The sequence below is a fragment of the Ranitomeya variabilis genome, chromosome 2, assembly GCF_051348905.1.
Source record: "Ranitomeya variabilis isolate aRanVar5 chromosome 2, aRanVar5.hap1, whole genome shotgun sequence".
Lineage (NCBI taxonomy): Eukaryota > Metazoa > Chordata > Amphibia > Anura > Dendrobatidae > Ranitomeya > Ranitomeya variabilis.
The window spans coordinates 645,600,950-645,625,090 of NC_135233.1; the positions used below are offsets into that span (position 1 = coordinate 645,600,950).

Sequence of the window (24,141 nt, forward strand, 5' to 3'; positions counted from 1 at the left end):
AGCCCTAAGTGGAACCCTAGCCCTAAGTGGAACCCTAGCCCTAAGTGCAACCCTAGCCCTAAGTGCAACCCTAAGTGCAACCCTAACCCTAAGTGCAACCCTAAGTGCAACCCTAACCCTAACCCTACCCCTAATGGAAAAAAAAAATATATTTTCTGTATTTTATTATTGTCCCTACCTATGGGGTTGATAAAGGGGGGGGGTTTATTTACTATTTTTTTTTATTTACTATTTTTATTTTGATCGCTGTGATAGAATCACAGCGACCAAAATGTGCAGGGAACGAATCTGCTGGCCGATTCGGCGGGCGCACTGCGCGTGCGCCCGCCATTTTCCAAGATGGCGGCGCCCATGGAGAAGACGGCTGGACACCGGGAGAGACATCGGAGCTAGGTAAGTATGGGGGGGTGGGATTGGAACACGGGGGGGGGGATGGGAGCACGGGGGGAGCGGACAGGAGGACCGGGGGAGCGGACAGGAGGGGAGCAGGGGACATTACAGGACGGAGAGGAGGCGATCGGTGGCGGGGGGGGGGAAGATCGGGGTCTCCAGCCATGGCAGATGCTATTGCAGCATCGGCCATGGCTGGATTGTAATATTTCACCATTTTCATAGGTGAAATATTACAAATCGCTCTGATTGGCTGTTGAAAGTGAAACAGCCAATCAGAGCGATCGTAGCCACGGGGGGGTGAAGCCACCCCCCCTGGGCTGAAGTACCACTCCCCCTGTCACTGCAGATCGGGTGAAATTGGAGTTAACCCTTTCACCCGATCTGCAGGGACGCGATCATTCCATGACGCCACATAGGCGTCATGGGTCGGATTGGCACCGTCTTTCATGACGCCTACGTGGCGTCAAAGGTCAGGAAGGGGTTAATTTTATTATTTTTCCCTAACTAAGGGGGTGATGAAGGGGGGTTTGATTTACTTTTATAGCGTTTTTTATAGCGGATTTTTATGATTGGAAGCTGTCACACTAAAAGACGCTTTTTATAGCAAAAAAGATTTTGCGTCTCCACATTTTGAGACCTATAATTTTTCCATATTTTGGTCCACAGAGTCATGTGAGGTCTTGTTTTTTGCGGGACGAGTTGACATTTTTATTGGTAACATTTTCGGACACGTGACAGTTTTTGATCGCTTTTTATTCCGATTTTTGTGAGGCAGAATGACCAAAAACCAGCTATTCAGGAATTTCTTTTGGGGGAGGTGCTTATACCGTTCCACGTTTGGTAAAATTGATAAAGCAGTTTTATTCTTCGGGTCAGTACGATTACAGCGATCTCATTTATATCATTTTTTTATGTTTTGGCGCTTTTATACGATAAAAGCTATTTTATAGAAAAAATAATTATTTCGGCATCGCTTTATTCTGAGGACTATAACTTTTTTTATTTTTTTTGCTTATGATGCTGTATGGCGGCTCGTTTTTTGCGGGACAAGATGACGTTTTCAGCGGTACCATGGTTATTTATATCCATCTTTTTGATCGCGTGTTATTCCACTTTTTGTTCGGCGGTATGATAATAAAGCGTTGTTTTTTGCCTTTTTTTTCTTACGGTGTTCACTGAAGGGGTTAACTAGTGGGACAGTTTTATAGGTTGGGTCGTTACGGATGCGGCGATACTAAATATGTGTACTTTTATTGTTTTTTATTATTTAGATAAAGAAATGTATTTATGGGAATAATATATTTTTTTTTCTTTATTTAGGATTTTTTTTTTCTTTTTTTTTTTTTTTACACATGTGGAATTTTTTTTTTTTTTTTTTTTTACTTTGTCCCAGGGGGGGACATCACAGATTGCTGATCTGACAGTTTGCACAGCACTCTGTCAGATCAGCGATCTGACATACAGCGCTGCAGGCTTACCAGCGCCTGCTCTGGACCCGGAAGTAGTCCCTGCAGGACCCGGATGCAGCCCCGCGGCCATTTTGGATCCGGGGCCTGCAGGGATAGGAGGTAAGAGACGCTCAGAGCAACGCGATCACATCGCGTTGCTCCGGGGGTCTCAGGGAAGCCCGCAGGGAGCCCCCTCCCTGCGCGATGCTTCCCTGTACCGCCGAAACACTGCGATCATGTTTGATCGCAGTGTGTCGGGGGTTAATGTGCCAGGGGTGGTCCGTGACCGCTCCTGGCACATAGTGCCGGATGTCAGCTGCAATAGCCAGCTGACACCCGGCCGCGCTCCCCCCGTGAGCGCGGCCGATCGCATATGACGTACTATCCCGTCGGTGGGAATTAAGGCCCAACCCACCTCGACGGGATAGTACGTCATATGGGATTAAGGGGTTAATAATGTGGAACAGCCTTCTTAAGTAGTCTTGCCTTTATTTGGACACACCTGCCAAACTAATTTGCACAGGTATCTGCAATTGCTTTCAGTGATATAAAGAGCCCTGACACACATCACCATCAATGAGCTTAAATGACAAACAAAAAAATTCTAACCTTATCACTCCTAAACTATATGTGCATAATAATTTGGAACACAGTGTACAAAGACAGTGTGTGAATCCAGCTGCTCCGAAGAGCGCTGATGTTTGTAAGGTTATGGCAGTTCATCGGCTATGCACTACGATAAGCTTACTGACATAAGCGATTGCAGCAAGAGTCACACGCTACTGTCTTGGTGTCCTGGATGCCGGGCTGAGCGGTCACATTAGTAACCACTCAGCACTGCATTCGGATGTAGCGGAGTTGGGGATTGTTGTCAGACGTGGGACGGATTCATTTTAGATTGCTTTGGATTATTTTATTTTTTTAAGGTAATAAATAGATTAAAGGGGGTCGGGAAGTGCTTTTTACAATTGAAAGAATGTTTTTGTGTGTGTGTTTATTGCTTTTGACTACGGGGTTAGTAATAGGGGTGTCTTATAGACACCTCTCAATTACTAACCCCTGGCCTATTACCCTGATTACCAACGCACCAGGGCAATGCAGAGAAGATAAGAGGCTAAGCGCCAGAATCTGCACATCTAATGGATGCATAATTTCTGGGGTGGTTGAGAGCTGGTGTTATTAGTTTTGGAAGAAGTCAATACCCATAGCCGCTTACCAGCCTAATAATATCAGCCCGCATCTGTTTGATTAGCTTTTGCTAATTATTAGAAAATGGGGGGACCTCATGTCATTTTTTTGTGGTCCTTTTTAACCCCTTAGTGATGGAGCTAATTTTGACCTTAATGACGAGGTCAAATCTTTTGAAATCTGATCAGTGTCACTTTATATGGTAATAACTCTAAAAGCTTTAACTGTTCACAGTGATTCTGAGACTGTTTTTTCATGACATAGTACTTCATGTTAGTGGTACATTTTGATCGATATATTTAGAAATACACGCAAATCATATCGAAAATTTGAAAAACAAAAATGGAAAATTTTGCACTTTTCAAACTTTAACCCCTTCCTGACATTAGAAGTATCCATACGTCATGGTCAGCTGGTATTTACTGACCTATGGCGTATGGATAAGTCAAGGCGATTTTGCACGAACAGAGGCTGGGCGCGCGATCGTTGACTGGTGTTAGCTGATTCTGACAGCTGACACCTGGCACAGGAGTAGTGCCCGCACCGCTTCTGGCACTTTAACCCCCTAAATACTGCAAACAATATCGATCGCAGTATTTAGCAGTATAGCAGTTGGAGGGAGCCCCCCTCTGATATTCGATCGACGCCCCCGTCATGCCAACATCCGGGTCACCAGAACTAGCAAACCTGTTAGATCATGCTCAAAGCATTATGTTGCAAGTTTGTCTGTAAGTGCAGCGCTGACCGTCTATAAAGCATAGCATATATAAACATGCACACACATACATAGAGATATATATATATATATATATATATATATATATATATATATATATGTATTATATACACACACACACACACACACACACACACACACACACACACACACATATATATATATATATATATATACACAAAGTGCCCTGCGAAAGTATTCTTTTTAACCTTTTCCCACATTTTCCATATGCTTCAAGCATAAAGATACCAAATGTTAATTTTTGGTAAAGAATCAACAAGTGGAACACAAATGTGAAGTTGAACAATATTTATTGGTTATTTTACAATTTTGTGGAAATTCAAAAACTGAAAAGTGGGGCGTGCAATATTATTCGGCCCCTTTACTTTCAGTGCTTTAAACTCACTCCAGAAGTTAATTGTGGCTCTCGGAATGATCCAATGTTGTCCTAAATGCCTAATGATGATAAATAAAATCCACCTCTGTGTAATCAAGTCTCTGTATAGATGCACTTGCTCGGTGATAGTCTCAGGGTTCTGTTTGAAGAGCATCATGAAGACCAAGGAACACAACAGGCAGGTCCGTGATACTGTTGTGGAGAAATTTAAAGCCGGATTTGGATACAAAATGATTTCCAAAACTTTAAGGCCATGTTCACACTTTGCGGGTTTTACCGCAGATCCGCAGCTTTTTTGCAGCTGCGGGTCCGCAGCAGTTCCCATTGCGTTTACATTAACATGTAAACCCTATGGAAACCGCAATCCGCTGTGCACATGCTGTAGGAAAAACCGCGCAGAAACGCAGCGGTTTACATTCCGCAGCATGTCACTTCTTTGTGCAGAATCGCAGCAATTCTGCACCCATAGGAATGCATTGATCCGCTTACTTCCCGCATGGGGCTGTGCCCACGATGCAGGAAGTAAGCGGATAATGTGCAGATGGTACCCGGGGTGGAGGAGAGGAGACTCTCCTCCAGGCCCTGGGAACCATATTAGTGTAAAAAAAAAGGATTAAAATAAAAAATAATGCTATACTCACCTCTCAGCGCTGCACGCGGCCGTCCGGTCTCAGTTGCTGTGCGAGCAGGGCCTGAGATGACGTCGCGGTCACATGACCGTGACGTCACGAAGGTCCTTCTCGCTCAGCATCTTTGGAACCGGACCGCCGCGTGCAGCGCCGAGGAGATCGAGATGTCAGAGGGTTAGTATAAACCATGTTTTATTATTTTTAACATTACTATTGATGCTGCATATTGCTGCATATGCAGCATCAATAGTATAGGAGTAAAACCCGCAGCGGAAACCGCAAAACAAACCGCGATAAATCTGCAGGGATAACCGCAGCGGTTTTGCCCTGCAGATTTATCAATTCCGCTGCGGGAGAACCCGCAGAGGACGCCGCAAAGTGTGCACATAGCCTAAACATCCCAGGTAGCACTGTGCAAGTGATCATAATGAAATGGAAGGAGTATCATACCACTGCAAATCTACCAAGACCCGGCCGTTCCACTAAACTTTCATCTCAAACAAGGAGAAGACTTTTAGGGGTTACTCTTGTTTAGGTACACCAGTGGCTCTCCAAATGCGACATGGCATCCACTAATTATTCTGGCAAATTTTGCAATAAAAACGGCGTTCCTGTTGTGCGCTCAAACAGTGGTGTTCCCCCATATTTGGGGTACCGGCATGCTCAGAAGAAATTGCACAACAAATTTTGGTGTCCATGTTTTCCTGTTACCGTGGTGAAAATAAAAAAAATTAAGTCTAAAGTACAATTTTTGTGAAAAAAAATTAAATGTTAATTTTTTTCCTTCCACATTCTAAAAATTCCTGTGAAGCATCTGAAAGGTTAACAAACTTTTTGAATGTGGTTTTGAGCACCTTGAGGGGGGCAGGTTTTTTTTTTTTGTGTAAATTCTTTATTTAAAGTAAAGACTGGAAACGTTACATACATTTTATGATAGAGACAGTAAATCATAACCGTTTCAATATTGACAATAAACGAATCCAGACTAACAACAATGGAGAGAGAGGGGAAAGGAAGAGGTGGGAGGGGGGTGGGTGGGTAAGGTCTGGGGGGGGGAGAAAAAAGGGAAGAGGAGGGGAGAACATTAAACATTACAGTTCAGGTACGCATGAATATATCACTCAAGAACAAGCAATACGGTAGCATGAAGTCTAAAGAGCGGAAAGATCAAGAGATTAACAATATTAGGACGCGTCGGATCGGAACCTTCTCCAGGGGAGCCAATTTGAAACAAAACGCTCATGAACATGAACTTCCCAACTTGAGAGTTCCTCTAGTCTATAAATATGGTAAATTTTGTTAAACCATTCATCCATCGTTGGAGGGGACTCTCTCTTCCAGTGAGTGGTTATTAAATGTTTTGCCGCACCAAGCATTAAGGGGAGAAGACCATGTCTGGAGGGCCTAAAGTTATGTGTCGGGCACGAGAGAATGGCCTCTACAGCTACCAGGTTGGTTTTAATTAGATTTAGTTTTTTAAACGTTGAGTTTAAACCCTCCCAAAAATCTCTAATCTCAGAACATTCCCAAAATATGTGTGCATGGCTCCCCTGGGTGGTCCGGCACCGCCAGAGGGGGGCATTTTTTAACATGGTGTCACTTGAGTATTTTCTGTCATATAGACCCCGCAAGGTCACTTAAAATATAATGTAGCCCCTAAAAAATGGTTTTGAATATTTTGTTTAAGAATTGAGGAACTTTTAACCCTTCATTTTTTCAGAAATAAACGCAAGTCATAGAGAAGAAATTTTGCCAGTATCATAAAGTACAATATGTCAGAATTGTAAAAGTTGGCCTGGTCATGAAGGTGAAAACAGACTTGGGGGCTGAAGGGGTTAAACGTTTATGCCTTTAAATCAGATAGCTGTACCACAAAGAAGTGTTAATAAATAACATTTTGCACATGTCTACTTTACATCTGCATCATTTTTTAAACTTTTTTTTATTAGGAAGTTATAAGGGTTAAAAGTTGACCAGTGAGTTCTCATTTTTACAACAAAATTTACAAAACCATTTTATTTTAGGGCCCACATCACATGTGAAGTGACTTTGGGCGTCTATATGACAGAAAATACCCCAAAGTGACACCTTTCTACAAACTGCACCCCCTCCAGGTGCTCAAAACCACATTCAAGAATTTTATTAACCCTTCAGGTGCTTCACAGGAATTAACCCCTTCACCCCCGGAGCTTTTTCCGTTTTTTTCGTTTTTCGCTCCCCTCCTTCCCAGAGCCATAATTTTTTTATTTTTCCGTCAATATGGCCATGTGAGGGCTTATTTTTAGCGGGACGAGATGTACTTTCGAACGATATCATTGGTTTTACCATGCCGTGTAACAGAAAACGGGAAAAAAATTCCAAGTGTGATGAAATTGCAAAAAAAGTGCAATCTCACACTTGTTTTTTGTTTGGCTTTTTTGCTAGGTTCACTAAATGCTAAAACTGACCTGCCATTATGATTCTCCAGGTCATTACGAGTTCATAGACACCTAACATGTCTAGGTTATTTTTTATCTAAGTGGTGAAAAAAAATTCCAATCTTTGCTAAAAAAAAAAACAAAAAAAAAATTGCGCGATTTTCCGATACCCGTAGCGTCTCCAATTTTCGTGATCTGGGGTCAGGTGAGGGCTTATTTTTTGTGTGCCGAGATGGCGTTTTTAATGATACCATTTTGGTGTAGATATGTTCTTTTGATCGCCCGTTATTGCATTTTAATGCAATGTCGCGGCGACCAAAAAAATGTAATTTTGGAGTTTTGATTTTTTTTTCTCGCTACGCCATTTAGCGATCAGATTAATCCTTTCTTTTTATTGATAGATCGGGCGATTCTGAACGCGGCGATACCAAATATGTGTATGTTTGATTTTTTTTAATTGTTTTATTTTATATATTTTTTATTTTTTTATATTTTTAAAACATGGAATGGAATGTGGAAGGCAAAGAATGAACATTTAACTATTTTCACAAACATTTTTCCTTTAGCCCCAATGTTTTACTTTCACAAGGGTAACAGTGGAAAATAAAACAAAAAGTTTGTTGTGCAATTTCTCCTGAGAAACCAATTGTTTGGGTGCACGGCGGGGCTCAGAAAGTGAGGAACTCATGAACAGGTAGAAGATATAAAGGTGTCGATGGATTTACATTTCCCAGACCTGCAAGCCCATAAATGCAGTAGGTGGCAGGGATGTTGATCTTACTGAGATATTCCATTTAAGAAAGTCCTAGCAGCCTAGATCCCTGGCATCCCTTCTGCCCGGCAAGATGACAGCATCAAGTCAGCTGTGGTTGTAGAAGAGCACATAGGTTAAGTGTGAGTGTATGGAGTGGGCTAAGGAGATGTGTGATACAGTTGATATCTGCATCAAATCTCTTCTAATAGTTACGCTTAAGTGTTGCAATCAAGAGGGTGTCTGGGTCTATTTCAAACCCCATCAGCATCCGTGGCAAAAAAAAAAAAAAAATCACATTGGCCCGATGGGCTTCCATGACAGCCAAAGCCCTACTGAAGACCCTGTCACCATCATATACATCACATACTCTTCTCCCCAGCCATAAACTCAGACAGGAGAGTTCCAAAAATATATTGTTGGACTGAATGTAGTGGGCACCGAAACAGCCCTGCACCATAGAGTTTGGGTAAGGAGAAAGCTAAAAAAGGCAATGAAGCATTGAACAAAAATTTATATATATATATAGGTCCTTCTCAAAAAATTAGCATATAGTGTTAAATTTCATTATTTACCATAATGTAATGATTACAATTAAACTTTCATATATTATAGATTCATTATCCACCAACTGAAATTTGTCAGGTCTTTTATTGTTTTAATACTGATGATTTTGGCCTACAACTCCTGATAACCCAAAAAACCTGTCTCAATAAATTAGCATATCAAGAAAAGGTTCTCTAAACGACCTATTACCCTAATCTTCTGAATCAACTAATTAACTCTAAACACATGCAAAAGATACCTGAGGCTTTTAAAAACTCCCTGCCTGGTTCATTACTCAAAACCCCCATCATGGGTAAGACTAGCGACCTGACAGATGTCAAGAAGGCCATCATTGACACCCTCAAGCAAGAGGGTAAGACCCAGAAAGAAATTTCTCAACAAATAGGCTGTTCCCAGAGTGCTGTATCAAGGCACCTCAATGGTAAGTCTGTTGGAAGGAAACAATGTGGCAGAAAACGCTGTACAACGAGAAGAGGTGACCGGACCCTGAGGAAGATTGTGGAGAAGGACCGATTCCAGACCTTGGGGAACCTGAGGAAGCAGTGGACTGAGTCTGGTGTGGAAACAACCAGAGCCACCGTGCACAGGCGTGTGCAGGAAATGGGCTACAGGTGCCGCATTCCCCAGGTAAAGCCACTTTTGAACCATAAACAGCGGCAGAAGCGCCTGACCTGGGCTACAGAGAAGCAGCACTGGACTGTTGCTAAGTGGTCCCAAGTACTTTTTTCTGATGAAAGCAAATTTTGCATGTCATTCGGAAATCAAGGTGCCAGAGTCTGGAGGAAGACTGGGGAGAAGGAAATGCCAAAATGCCTGAAGTCCAGTGTCAAGTACCCACAGTCAGTGATGGTGTGGGGTGCCATGTCAGCTGCTGGTGTTGGTCCACTGTGTTTCATCAAGGGCAGGGTCAATGCAGCTAGCTATCAGGAGATTTTGGAGCACTTCATGCTTCCTGGCACCTGCTCACAGTGCCAAAACCACTGGTAAATGGTTTACTGACCATGGTATTACTGTGCTCAATTGGCCTGCCAACTCTCCTGACCTGAACCCCATAGAGAATCTGTGGGATATTGTGAAGAGAAAGTTGAGAGACGCAAGACCCAACACTCTGGATGAGCTTAAGGCCGCTATTGAAGCATCCTGGGCCTCCATAACATCTCAGCAGTGTCACAGGCTGATTGCCTCCATGCCACGCCGCATTGAAGCAGTCATTTCTGCCAAAGGATTACCGACCAAGTATTGAGTGCATAACTGAACATTATTATTTGATGGTTTTTTTGTTTGTTATTAAAAAACACTTTTATTTGATTGGACGGTTGAAATATGCTAATTTATTGAGACAGGTTTTTTGGGTTATCAGGAGTTGTAGGCCAAAATCATCAGTATTAAAACAATAAAAGACCTGACAAATTTCAGTTGGTGGATAATGAATCTATAATATATGAAAGTTTAATTGTAATCATTACATTATGGTAAATAATGAAATTTAACACTATATGCTAATTTTTTGAGAAGGACCTGTATATATATATATATATATATATATATATATATATATATATATATATATATATATATATATATATATATATATATATATATATATATATATATATATATATATATACACACACACATATATATACACTCACCGGCCACTTTATTAGGTACACCATGCTAGTAACGGGTTGGACCCCCTTTTGCCTTCAGAACTGCCTCAATTCTTCGTGGCATAGATTCAACAAGGTGCTGGAAGCATTCCTCAGAGATTTTGGTCCATATTGACATGATGGCATCACACAGTTGCCGCAGATTTGTCGGCTGCACATCCCAAAGATGCTCCATACAAGGCAGGATGGATCCATGCTTTCATGTTTACGCCAAATTCTGACCCTACCATCCGAATGTCGCAGCAGAAATCGAGACTCATCAGACCAAGCAACGTTTTTCCAATCTTCTACTGTCCAATTTTGATGAGCTTGTACAAATTGTAGCCTCAGTTTCCTGTTCTTAGCTGAAAGGAGTGGTACCCGGTGTGGTCTTCTGCTGCTGTAGCCCATCTGCCTCAAAATTCGACGCACTGTGCGTTCAGAGATGCTCTTAGGCCTACCTTGTTTGTAACGGGTGGCGATTTGAGTCACTGTTGCCTTTCTATCAGCTCGAACCAGTCTGCCCATTCTCCTCTGACCTCTGGCATCAACAAGGCATTTCCGCCCACAGAACTGCCGCTCACTGGATTTTTTTTCTTTTTCGGACCATTCTCTGTAAACCCTAGAGATGGTTGTGCGTGAAAATCCCAGTAGATCAGCAGTTTCTGAAATACTCAGACCAGCCCTTCTGGCACCAACAACCATGCCACGTTCAAAGGCACTCAAATCACCTTTCTTCCCCATACTGATGCTCGGTTTGAACTGCAGGAGATTGTCTTGACCATGTCTACATGCCTAAATGCACTGAGTTGCCGCCATGTGATTGGCTGATTAGAAATTAAGTGTTAACAAGAAGTTGGACAGGTGTACCTAATAAAGTGGCCAGTGAGTGTATATATATATATATATATATATATATATATATATATATATATATATATATATATATACCGTATTTTACGCTTTGTAAGACGCACTTTATTTCCCCCAAATTTGGGGGGGAAATGTGGGTGCGTCTAACAAAGCGGATATACCGCTTACCATTACAGGCTGGGATGAGGGGGTGTCCGCCGCTGCTGTCACCCGCCGCCACTGCCGGGGTTGTCCGCTGCTGCCCCGGGTGATGCTGGAGGCTCCGGTGCTGCGGGGGGCTCTGGCGACATTTTGTGAAAGACCAGAGCCCCCCGGCAGTTCGTCCATGCGTTCTAGTATGACTAACTCCTGGAAAATGGCCGCCGGAATCTCGGGAGATGAGATTTCAGCACTGAGATCTCATCTCTCGAGATTCCGGCGGCCATTTTCCCGAAGTCAGTCATACAGGAACGCATGGACGAACTGCTGGGGGCTCTGGTCTTTCACAAAATGTTGCCAGAGCCCCCCGCAGCACCGGAGACAGCCCTGGAGACAGCCCTGCAGCACCAGAGCCCCCTGCAGCACCAGAGCCCCCTGCAGCACCAGAGCCCCCTGCAGCACCACAGCCCCCTGCAGCACCACAGCCCCCTGCAGCACCACAGCCCCCTGCAGCACCACAGCCCCCTGCAGCACCAGAGCCCCCTGCAGCACCAGAGCCCCCTGCAGCACCAGAGCCCCCTGCAGCACCAGAGCCCCCTGCAGCACCAGAGCCCCCTGCAGCACCAGAGCCCCCTGCAGCACCAGAGCCCCCTGCAGCACCAGAGCCCCCTGCAGCACCAGAGCCCCCCTGCAGACCCCATCATCCCAGCCTGCAGCAATGCTCCACTCCTGCCTCCAGCAACGACCCTGGGACCCTGATCCACCGCAGCCACAACCCCTGGTAAGCAATAAGACGCATGGATTATAAGAAGCCCCCTCAATTTATTAAAAAAAGTTTTTTCCTATTTTTCTCCTCAAAATTTGGGGTGCGTCTTATAATCCGGAGCGTCTTACAAAGCGAAAAATACGGTATATATATATATATATATATATATATATATATATATATATATATATCTATATCTATATCATCAAAATATGCAGGTTTTTTTTAGACCTTGATTAAAGGGAACCTGTCACCAGGTTTGGCCGATACAAGTTGCGGTCACCGCCTTTCAGGGCTTATATACAGCATTCTATAATGCTGTATATCTGCACCCGATCTGACCTGTAAGAGAAGAAAAATAAATTATTATACTCACCTGCAGGGCGGTCCGGTCCGAGGGGTGTCACTCTTCTTGGTCCGGCGCCTCCCATCTTCTTGCAATGCCGTCCTCCTCCTTGGTTCGTGTGGATAACGTGAAGTACTGCAGTGCGCAAGTGCCGGAAAAGTTCAGAGAAGCCCGGCGCCTGCGCACTGCAGGATTTTGCTCTGCCCTCAACAGGGCAGATAAGTACGCCTGCGCAGGAGCACGATGCCGAGAAGACTATGTGGATGCTGCAGGGACGAGTCATCACACGAACCAAGGAGGAGGATGGCATTGCAAGAAGATGGGAGGCACCGGACCAAGAAGAGTGACACCATCGGACCGGACCGCCCTGCAGGTGAGCATCATAAAAGTTATGTTTCGTCTCTTGCAGGTCGGGTTGGGGCAGATACACGGCATTATAGAATGCTGTAGATAAGCCCTGAAAGGTGGTGGCCGTAACTCGTATCAGCCAAACCTGGTGACAGGTTCCCTTTAATTTAATAAAAATGGTAAAACCAACTTTAAGTTTCTTAAATCCAGTAAACAGCAATAGTTACCATCCATCTGAACTAAGAGCTCTGCTTTTACTCTTCTGCTGGCTTCGTGCTCTTCAGAGGTACCCCGTCGGCTGCATATGGAGTCAATTTCATCAATAAATATAGTTGTCGGGGCATAGAAACGTGCCTAAAGCAAAAAGTTTAATAGGTGTTCAGCAAAAAGGAACAGCAACTGCACTAAAGGACCACCTCTGTGTACATTTCTTAACCCTTAACAGTCACCTTAAAATTAAAGAAAAAAAAGAAGTTTAAAAGTGTATTATTAAACTTTCTTATATAGATCTAGCTCCCACATAAATTTGGTCTCCTTATCATATCATGAAGTGAGTGAGATAGTGTAGGATAAATTGTGTTTACACTTACGACATACAGCATTAACAACAATTTGGGGGGGGTTTTACACAACAGTCACAGCCAGTTTAAATGAACATAATGCATTCTTGTATCATCAAAATTAAGGGTTACCATTTCAAACAAAAGACGGACAAGCTTCTCCGATTCTCCTCTGTATTTGGATGTAAGTGTAGAGGATGAAACGTTGAAAAATGTAGTCTTGCATTCTGTTGCAACAGCTTTGGCTAATAGAGTCTTCCCTGTTCCCGGTGGTCCAACCATTAAAACACCCTTTAGAGAAGAAAAGAAAAGTTTCATGTGTACATATTTTAGAAAATGCAGTAACCAGTAGAACACTGCTGTGGAGCTACGACTGATTATAACTAGTGATGAGCGAGTGTACTCGTTGCTCGGGTGACCTCCGAGTATTTTTTAGTGCTCGGAGATTTAGTTTTTGTTGCCGCAGCTGCATGATTTACAGCTACTACCCAGCCTGAGTACATGTGGGGGTTGCCTGGTTGCTAGGGAATCCCCACATGTAATCAAGCTGGCTAATAGCTGTAAATCTTTCAGCTGAGGCGATGAAAACTAAATCTCTGAGCAGTCTTAAATACTCGGAGGTCACCCGAGCAATGAGTACACTCGCTCATCACTAGTTATAACCAATGTATTACAGCAGTGTTAAACCTCGTCTCATTGCAAACATATTTGCAGTGCTGTCAGCTCTGCTGTACTGCCTCTGCCCCTTGGCAGGCCCTTGGCCTATAAGTCTGGCCTATCACTCTCAAGAAGGTGAAACGTATCCCCCTATGAGAGTCAAGGGTCAGTTATTACAGGTTTCACATTGGAAACTCCAGTCATTTAATATAAGCTCTTCAAGAAGATTGTCATGCCAGTAAGTGTAAATTGTCTTAACCAGCTCATTTACATGCAACAAAAGCACACATTTCTCTAGAAACATTGATCATAAGTCAGAGATAGTGTAACACATCTGCCACTGCTTTTTTTAGTCTTCCCTCTCAAAATACAATTCAGCCACATGTATAGTTAGTGGGTATCAGGATAGATTCTGACAAATCCAGTTAGAGTAGTAGCTTGCCTTCTCTCCAACATCCACTGAGAGATTACAAAACAATATGGATCAATGATGACACACCTCTGGACATAATTTAAGTCTCAGCATTTGAAAGAGCCTTTTACAAAAATGTCGGTATATTAAAAGTACGTTTCTTCAAAACGAGCAGTAAGGGATGTTTTCGGAAATCTACCCCTATATAAAAAAAACCCATCATTTAACACCCTTCCCAATGGGGCCAATTTCATTTTTACGCTTTTGTTTTTCCTTCCCTTCTTCCCAGACCCTTAAAGCGAATCTGTCTGTAGGTTTTTGCTACCTCATCTGAGAGCAGCCTGATGTAGGAAAATAGAAGCTGAATCCAATGATGTATCACTTAGTTTATTGTGAGCATTGGTTCGGATACAATCCAAGCTTTTAGATTTAGCATGAAGCCGGCTGAGAAAGCTAACCTCGCCCACACCAGATTCTCCCTGTACAAAGTCCATAGACAGTGAGCTGCCTATCCCAAAGGAAGGAGGAATTCTTCACAGTTTGTAAATAATAGCACGCACATTGACAAGTGACATCCCTGAATTCTGTGTTTTAGCCTCTATCTCCTGCTGTCCTCAGATTACACAGGAAAAACCTGCTAACAGATTCCCTTTAACTTTTTTATTTTTCCATCCACAGATATACGAGGGCTTATTTTTTGTAGGACGAGTTGTACTTTTGAATGACGCCATTCATTTTATCACATTATGTACAGGAAAATGGAAAATTAAAAGTGCGGTGAAACTGTGAAAAAAACGCAATTCTAACATTGTTTTTTGGAAATTGTTTACGGAGTATTTTGTGTGGTAAAAATAACCTTGTAATGATTTGCCGCATCAGTTCAATTATGGCAATAATAAACATGTCCAGTTTATTATTTTAGTGGGGGGGGGGGATCAAAAGTTTGAAAAAATATATTTTTTGGGGTTGTGTCGCCATTTTCCAAAACCCATAATGTTTTAATTTCATTATTGTTAAATATTAATTATTAACTTTTTACTTATTCTTATTCTCAATTCTGTACTGAGCAGATTGTCTCTCGCTGACATTACAAAAGCTATTTCGGTATATTTAGCTAAGAGTAAGTTAACACCATATAGAGAGAACACGTGCTCTATGGGACATATATATAATCACGTCTCTGAGGAAGTGGGGGGGTCACGTGGGGGCTACTATCTTGGGCCTTCTGTCCTTCATTCTCTATGGACTACATACTTCACACAGAAGAAATGAACAGCTGGTAGCTGTGCTTATGAAGACTTCTACCATACTCCATGACTACAACAGACACCATTTACTATTCAGAATCTCAGGAAAGATGGACAAATGGATAATCTCTTTGTAACTACTTCACCTATTTTATGTTTAGGTGCAATGTGTTTTTTTTGTGGACAATCCAATAAACCACTACATTTTTTATGAAAATACCATGACATTTTTTCTTTAAGAGTATCGCATCTGGTAAAGAGTCCTGATTAAATAAATGTGCGAAATAAGCATATTTAACAATTATTATTTGCGATGCGAGACGTTTTTATTTATACCACTTTGGGATAGATATGACATTTTCATCTTGTTATAAAACTTTTTGTGGTATTACAGGGACTAGAAAAAAGGATTTATGGCATTCTCGAGTTTGTCTACGTTTAGGTTGTTTACCGATTGGATTATTTTTATGTTTTGAAAGGTTGGTCTTTTCTGAACGTGGCAATACCACATCTGTATTTTTTTATTATCTTTATTTTTAAAGGGGGAAAAAGAGGGGCGATTTGCCATATTATTGCTGTATATAGTAAAAATCACAGTCTCCTTTGAAGCCAGGCCACAGGCGACCCATCAGTACCTCGTGAGCACGTCGCGTGTGCGCCGATGGGTACTTAGAATGATGTGGGGCCCCTGCCAGTGTGTCTTTAATGCCGATGTCAGAGATTGCAAGCGGCCTTTAACAGGTTGGGGTGAGCACACCCCATGAATCCGCTCCATACACCCGCTACAGACTGGTGCTGTACATGTACGGTGGAGATCGGTAAGTGGTTAAAGTCTAATCATCACATTAACCTACATAAAGTGCAGCACAGATTCATCTCAACCAAAAGCCTAGCTCCTTAGATCAGGAACAGAACAGACATTTATAGGACATTTCAGAACTTTCCCAAATTCTTATGAAAACATTTACAGCACATCCTGCACTGAACTTCTGTACCCAATTTATAAAATATATCTTAGGAGTCAGAGTCTGTCCATTTTATACCAACTCCACCGAAATGGACACTGACTCCGCACCCCTGTGAAGCAATAGTCCAGTCAAAATACGGTTTGACCCGGAACAAATTCCAAGAAAGCGTTTTATGATTTTTTTTTATTACTATTATATGTGGGGAACAACATATTAAAAGTTTTCCAAAAATTGATCACCACAAAGGTCCTAACTATGACGTCTTAAGACGATGACAGCCATTGCACTAAAAATAATGAATATTTCCCTATTTCAAAGCTGTAGCTTTAGGTTACAGAAGAGTTTGGATTTTGTATACTATATATTTTCATATAACAAATTTTTATACAAAGTTTTATACTAACTACATGGACAGGCGAGGTCATGACGTCAATGACGTCATGACATATGTACATTTCTAGAAACTATAGAATTAATACACAGTGCATTTTAAGACCTACTTCATCACTGAATAAGTGTGTCAGGTCAATAGTCACTATTTATCGTCATCAGACACTGCTTCCTCACTCATTGTCACAATGCCCTTCTTTACATGGTCCGCATACCCGTGAACAGGTAAGTCCGTGTCTTTTGCAAGTGCACCGAAGTGTACTACAACCACGAGAACAATTGCAGTGAATTATTTTCAGAAGTGTTTCTGGTGCAGGTGAAGTATCCATCATCACTGGAACTAGACTGTTGTTCTGCAATTCCCATCCCCATTCAGTAGTGTCTATGGCCTCACCATTGTCCATACAAAGCATCACTTGGAGGTAACTCCGAAGGGCATGATACTTTGTTGCAGGAGGTCGGTGGCAGTCGTTCAGGTGTAAAAGATTTTGGCTGAACCAACTTTTTTGCAGAGATTAGAATACCTCATTGCAGACAGATTGTCTCCAGGTTTGCCCCCGAACAATGCCACCATCACTTTACACCCAGCGTCTTCAATCTCAGCTCTGTTTTTGTTAGGTGTGGAAAAGATTTTAGCACAGCTATTTAAGACCGAGTCTCCCTTCAAAACCTTGTGTAGACAGAGTTTTTTTTCTGATTCCAAAAACCGCGGAAGTGGTATCGCAACCCGTGAATGCATGAAGGAACAGAAGACTGCTGCAGACATGGTTTCCCAGGAACTTCTTCATAACCTTAATGTCGTATACTGTTGCAGGACTCCCTTTATCCGAGTAGAAATAAAGCTTGTTGCCATCGCTGGTTGACACGTGATGAAGTAACAACACCAAAAGATCTGTATCTTCGCCAATGAGACTAGTACTTTTGTTGGATGATATTGACACTGCTGCCTTAACAATCTCCACATCTGCATCCCCCTCTGATTGTATTACATGGCAACCTGTCATTCATGCGCTGTGAAAAGAGATTGATAAGAGACTGTTTGTTCTCCACATTTGAAAGGAAGTCCTCCTTTTTCCCGACAAATTTCGTTCCTTCAGCAATGTTCACTTTGTTACTTGTTCGTTTTTTGCGCGGTCGCTGATGGGTAATGTCCTTAGTGTTTGGTCCTCCAATGTAACCATCAAATACTATCGCAACCTTTCCATAGTGCTTTAGTGTGAAAGATGCATAGTCTTGAGCGATTGAACAATATGTCTTTCCTTCTGACCACTTCAGTCGATGGAGAAGAGATCCTCCGTCAAGAACATAAATGTTCCACTTCTGGTACATCCTTGAGTACTGCGTCATCTGAACTCTGTTCTTTTATTGCAGCCATCAGTTGTGCTTTGTTTGGTTTGCGTAAGAGATGTTTTGCCTCAAAGAGGGATGGTGGGTATGGTGAAAGTTCATAGGCCATCACCTCATCAAGGGAAAGATCAGCAGTTTGAGACACCACAAGAAACCTTTGGAACGAAAGAGCGGGGTCTATTGTTTTGTCCTTAGCAACGTCAATAGCCTCACTGGATGCCAGGGTCTTGGCTTTCATTGACCGCTTGTACTTAAATGAACACAGTGATTGACCCTCCATTGTTGCCACTATTTCTCTGCCAATGGTGAACAGGTTATGGACATTCACATCCATATTTGCATTGACACCGGTGATAATGTTGTGAAGAGACACTTCATCAGAGAAAGGTGAAAAGGTCTTGAGTTCATCTGCAATTTTCTCCAGGTCTTCACGATCTCTTCTCGTCCTTGACGTTCTTGCCTCCTTGTATTGTTCACTGGTGACAAAGCTCTGGCGAGTGAAACCCCGCATTGCATCACTGTAGGAAGAGGACACTGGCACAGACAGAGTCCACAAGGCCCTCTGATGTTCGGACATTCCACTTCCTCTGGCGAGTCCTCCTGCAGTTTTTAGGGAGCGTATCAGAGCTTGCTCGAAGACTAGGTCGCAACCCAGGTCTGCCCAGTACTGATCAGTCTGTCTTACAACATGCAAGCCATTCATAAATCTATGGAAAACTGATGGCATATCATCTTCCAGAGTGGTCATAGACTGGAGGTAAAGGTAGGCGGTTTTCACATAGTTCCCATGCCCAGCAGCTGCAAGAATGGGCAAACATTCGGCTACAGCATGAAGGTGCATCAGCCAGGATCCTGTACGATCGGCCTCGATAAGCTCCCTTGCAATTCCAACTATCTGTTGGTAATTCAGCCATAGTTTACTGGTGCGAGAGTGAGCGGATAATCCGTTTCTTTTGGTGGATATGAGGTGGACAATTTCACTAAGGCAGGTAGAAGTGATGACCGAATTCAAGTCACTCTCCACTGTCAGTGTCCGAGCACACAACTGCTCAAGTTCTTGCAACAGGTCTGCAAAACCAGGATGGTCGCAAAGTACTTTGTCTGCAACTTGCTGAGTAAGACACTGATCAAGTAGAAAATGGCCACGAACTGCACGCTGAACTGCCTTTCCAGTCATGATGTGTTGCACAGCATTGTCACCGTAAATTGTTCCCAAGATCTCTTTGATTCCACTCCCATCCATCAACGTTCCTATGGCACCCAAAGATTCATCAATGTGTGGAAGCTCCCGAGCATCAGGACAACATCTCGAACCGGGCTGTCTTCAGGCACCTCGTGTTTGATTTCTGACGCTTTCCAGTAGAGTGGCTGATCGAATGTAACAACTGCAGCGGATCGGTGTTTATCAGCAAGGTTGCACAGATACTCAAGAGTAGAGAAGATGCATGACTTGTCTCCGGAATACATGTCAATGACGGGCAGGAAGATTACCGAAGACGACCCCGGATGATCACAGTCTTTATGTTACATGTGCAACATTCCATTCCAGCTCAGTGCAGGCTGTTTGAAGCGTAAAGACATCTCCCACAATACATCGACACGATGGTCAATGGTGTTGAGAAATGGCAAGGGCTTGAATTTTATGTTTCAGAGAGTGTGTTTTGCGAAACAGTATTCCCTTACATCAACTCTGCTTTGTTCAACTATCTCCAAGTCCGCAGTCTTCCGTCTGAGAACAGTGCAACTGACCTTCCTTCCTGGAGTCACAGTAGCTACCATCCCAATGCCGTGGAAAGTCCCCTTCCCATCTAACGTGATGATATTATGATCGACGTTGTCCGCAGCGAACAGCAGTGCCGTATCCAGTCTGTCTATGGTACCACCGAGTACATCCTGGCCAAGAGAAGCGGCAGCGTTTTCCTTGAATCGCTGAACTTCCGAATATGATGAGCAATATCCCATGGCTGAGAGACTGTCTACAAGAAATCGAGACCTGAAATGATGATGGAGCTGGACTTCTAACCCAAGCTGCAATGGAGTTACTACAGCCCTGGGACGTACAGCCTGAACAACTGATTGTCCAATGCTTGCGACCTTCCTGTGAATGTCCTTTCCAATGAAGAGGGTTTCAAGCAAGCAAAGCAAACTCAGGGGGCGATAATCTAAGGCAGACTGACATTCAAGTGAAGAAGTCTTCGGATATTCATCGGTTGAAGATGGGATCTTAGACTTGATATCGCTCTTGATTAGTTTGGCAGCAGTCTCTATGATGGCTCTCTTCTGTGCGTCTTCATCCGTTTCCTGACTACGGAAATAGTCCCTCAGGATTATTCTGGTCTTTTCACGGAACGTTACAATGTTAGGCAACCCTTCACACTCTGCTATGAATAGCGAATCACCATACCTCTCCTCCAGCCTATACCTCAGCCATTTATTACTATAGGCAGCACTGTCTCCTTCTGCAAGATACTCCATCATTTTCTTTGCAAGATCTGTGACAGTCAGTTGCCCTTCATTGTTGTCCTCGAGAAATGCACACATTCTCAAGAACGCTTGCTCTTGGTCCATGTTCATCGGCCTCCCTACCTTCCGTGGTTTTTTTGTAGTAGATCCACCACCATGACGCATAGGAATTCCGTAATTTGTCCAAAAGTTAATGTCACATAAACGATGATACAGACAGTCTTCAGCATGTAAGTCCTTCCCAAAGTAAGCGATTCTCCCTTGAATGGTGATTGCCCAGTTATCATTACGCTGTTTGCAATGTAACATGATGGACCTTACAAATCCATCCATTTTAACAAAGCTATAGTCATCGAAATCACTACTAGATCTTGTCTTCACCACTTCATGTCCACAGAACAAACACTGCGTCGTGCTATCATAGGATCCAGTAGACACCCGTGTACCTCTCTTGGCAGGTGAACAATGAACGGAAGTAGCTTTCTTATGCAAGTCTATTTGCTTCTTGTTTATGTAGTTCATACGACATCTCTTGTGCACCACTGCTCCAGCAGCTACCAGTGCTAAAGCCCTTCTCTAAACTGGCTTTATTGATCCCTTCAGCTCCTTTCGCACCAATCACCACTCTTTCTCCATCATCTTCTACTTCATGGCTGCATAAGGGGCAAGTTTGACTTTCCATCATTCTCAGCTCTGTAAAAGAAGATAAATAAATCATTAAATAATAAATATAATAGTAGTAATTGTAAAAGAAATATGATAGACACTGAAAGGCGAGTCGCATTTAACATTTTACAGCTTTGGCGGCCATATTCTTTGACGTCACATTTGGACCCTTTGTGGTAACCCTATCTTGGTAAACTTTTAGTATGATTTTCCCTACATGTAATACTACCAAGAAAGGCAATAAAACACTTTCTTAGAATTTGTTCAGGGTAAAGTTTTTTGTTTTTTTTCGTATTTTGACTGGACTACAATGCATTATATGTCAAAAATGCTTTGGTCTCCTCCTGGAATGATCATCCACTCTCAGTTCATAGGTAACATATGTCTCCAGTGAATGCAGATTTTCAGCTCAGGCTGGATGAGAGGATAGCTGCTGCTCGTACAGGTCTACGGTGAGGGGAAAAGGAGAAGCTAGATACAGACCGGCTGCTGACAATTACACGGTGTTCATTATATCTATGAAATAACTAATAAATTGTATTCTGAATGAGTTCTATTTGATCTTTACCTTCCATGGCCGCCTTATTCCCTTAAAAAATTCTGGCATCCACATTGGTAGAACTACAGCTTCTTTCAACAATTTTTTGGCTTCTTCCAAGTCTGCAATGTCATCCCTGTGTATGACAAACATATATGCAACTTTTCCAAGTTAGGTTAACCCTGAGGCGCACTGTGGTCACGTACAAGGAGCATGTAATATTCGAACCCTAGCTCTTACTTTACAGAGCAATTAAACCTGCCTATGCATATTATAAGAAAGATGTAGAAAATGGACATTTTCAATCATCTCCAATGTTTTAAAATGTTTTCCACAAATGATAGGGTAGCTAGAAGGAATATAGAGCGCAAATAGGGTCTTATCCGAGAAAAAGGGAATATTCGTGAGAGATAGTAAGAAGGATTTTTTTTTTTTCTTTTTCTTTTTGTTTTCCACTGTTATCTCTGATTTCACAGACTTTTGTGAAACTACCACCAAACAAAACAATCCAATCAAATCCACCCATGGCTCAATGGTTCAAAACATCAGTAGCAGGGTCCTGACAAAGAATAAATGTTTTAACACCGTAGGTTCTAGCACTCCCCCAGCTTGCAAAAGGTATTCGTTTGCTTTACTACTCTTTTTAATGTGTTTTTTTGTATTTAGATTTTAACATGTATGAGCAATGGTTTTAAGTTCTATACTCAATTATATTTCATGATTGTTTTGTGTGTTTCATGATGTACATAGGTGTTTGAATATGTGTTTAAGTCGGATTCCCCGCCCACTGGGTGTGGTGTTTTTTTGAAAGAAGGCGTCTCCATGTGCCTTCTTTTGCTATAAATACAAGACCCTATATGTGTATGTGTATAGACTGTCCTGAGGAAGTGGTGTGATCACCACGAAACGCGTAGAAATAAAGTCTATTTTCTATTACATCTACTTGGACTTCTCTGGTACATTATCCTGACAGGAGAGCAGCACAGTCTGATGCCCCATTCTCTTCACCTAGCAAAGGATTTCCACAAATGATAGTCATATGAAAAACCTTTCTGGAAGAATTCTTACAAGCGAAAAATGTTGTATATAAAAAAAAACAACTCTCTTTGTAGAGATCTTTCATCCTTTTCTCAGAACGACTAACCAGCAATCTTGTCCGATGTGCAAGGCCATCGTTACACTCACCATCGAACATTGGGGTTCTGGGAAATTATATCTCTTTCCAAAGCTTCCACCAGATCCTTATCATATCCAGTTCCATCAAATTTCTTGGGCTCTGGCTCCGATTCATCAGCTGATGACTTGTTCTACAAACAGATTGGTATAAGGTAAATGATAAGGTTTAAGGCTATGTGCACACTTTGCGGCGTCCTCTGCGGGTTCTCCCGTAGCGGAATTGATAAATCTGCAGGGCAAAACCGCTGCGGTTATCCATGCAGATTTATCGAGGTTTGTTTTGCGGTTTCCGCTGCAGGTTTTACTCCTATACTATTGATGCTGCATATGCAGCAATATGCAGCATCAATAGTAATGGTAAAAATAATAAAACATGGTTTATACTCACCCTCTGACGTCTCGATCTCCTCGGCGCTGCACGCGGCGGTCCGGTTCCAAAGATGCTGAGCAAGAAGGACCTTCGTGACGTCACGGTCATGTGACCACGACGTCATCTCAGGCCCTGCTCGCACAGCAACTGAGACCAGACGGCTGCGTGCAGCGCTGAGAGGTGAGTATATCATTATTTATTATTTTAATTCTTTTTTTTTTTTTTTACACTAATATGGTTCCCAGGGCCTGGAGGAGAGTCTCCTCTCCTCCACCCCGGGTACCATATGCACATTATCCGCTTACTTCCCGCATCGTGGGCACAGCCCCATGCGGGAAGTAAGCGGATCAATGCATTCCTATGTGTGCAGAATCGCAGCGATTCTGCACAAAGAAGTGACATGCTGCGGAATGTAAACCGCTGCGTTTCTGCGCGGTTTTTCCCGCAGCATGTGCACAGCGGATTGCGGTTTCCATAAAGTTTACATGTAAATGTAAACGCAATGGAAACTGCTGCGGACCCGCAGCTGCAAAAACGCTACGGATCCGCGGTAAAACCCGCAAAGTGTGAACATGGCCTAAAGGGCTTGTTCCAAGCTGAAAAGTTGCCAGCCACTCCATGGACTGCAGACTGCCAAATCCTGGCAGTGTGTAATGTGCACACTCACACGATTCCCCTGTAGTTGCAATCATACAGTCACA

The 24,141-nt window shown here is 42.7% G+C and overlaps 1 protein-coding gene across 3 annotated transcripts in view; it reads right to left on the reverse strand.

The window, feature by feature from the left end:
- Nucleotides 1-24,141, reverse strand: part of KATNA1 (katanin catalytic subunit A1) — a 144,330-nt gene that overhangs the window by 15,505 nt on the left and 104,684 nt on the right. For all 3 annotated transcript variants that reach the window (XM_077289148.1, XM_077289149.1, XM_077289150.1), the window contains 4 exons: nt 23,080-23,201; nt 21,925-22,030; nt 13,339-13,497; nt 12,874-13,000 (listed from right to left, as the gene is read on the reverse strand). In XM_077289148.1, the coding sequence (XP_077145263.1) occupies nt 12,874-13,000; nt 13,339-13,497; nt 21,925-22,030; nt 23,080-23,201 (514 nt within the window). The remainder of the gene's footprint in view (nt 1-12,873; nt 13,001-13,338; nt 13,498-21,924; nt 22,031-23,079; nt 23,202-24,141) is intronic.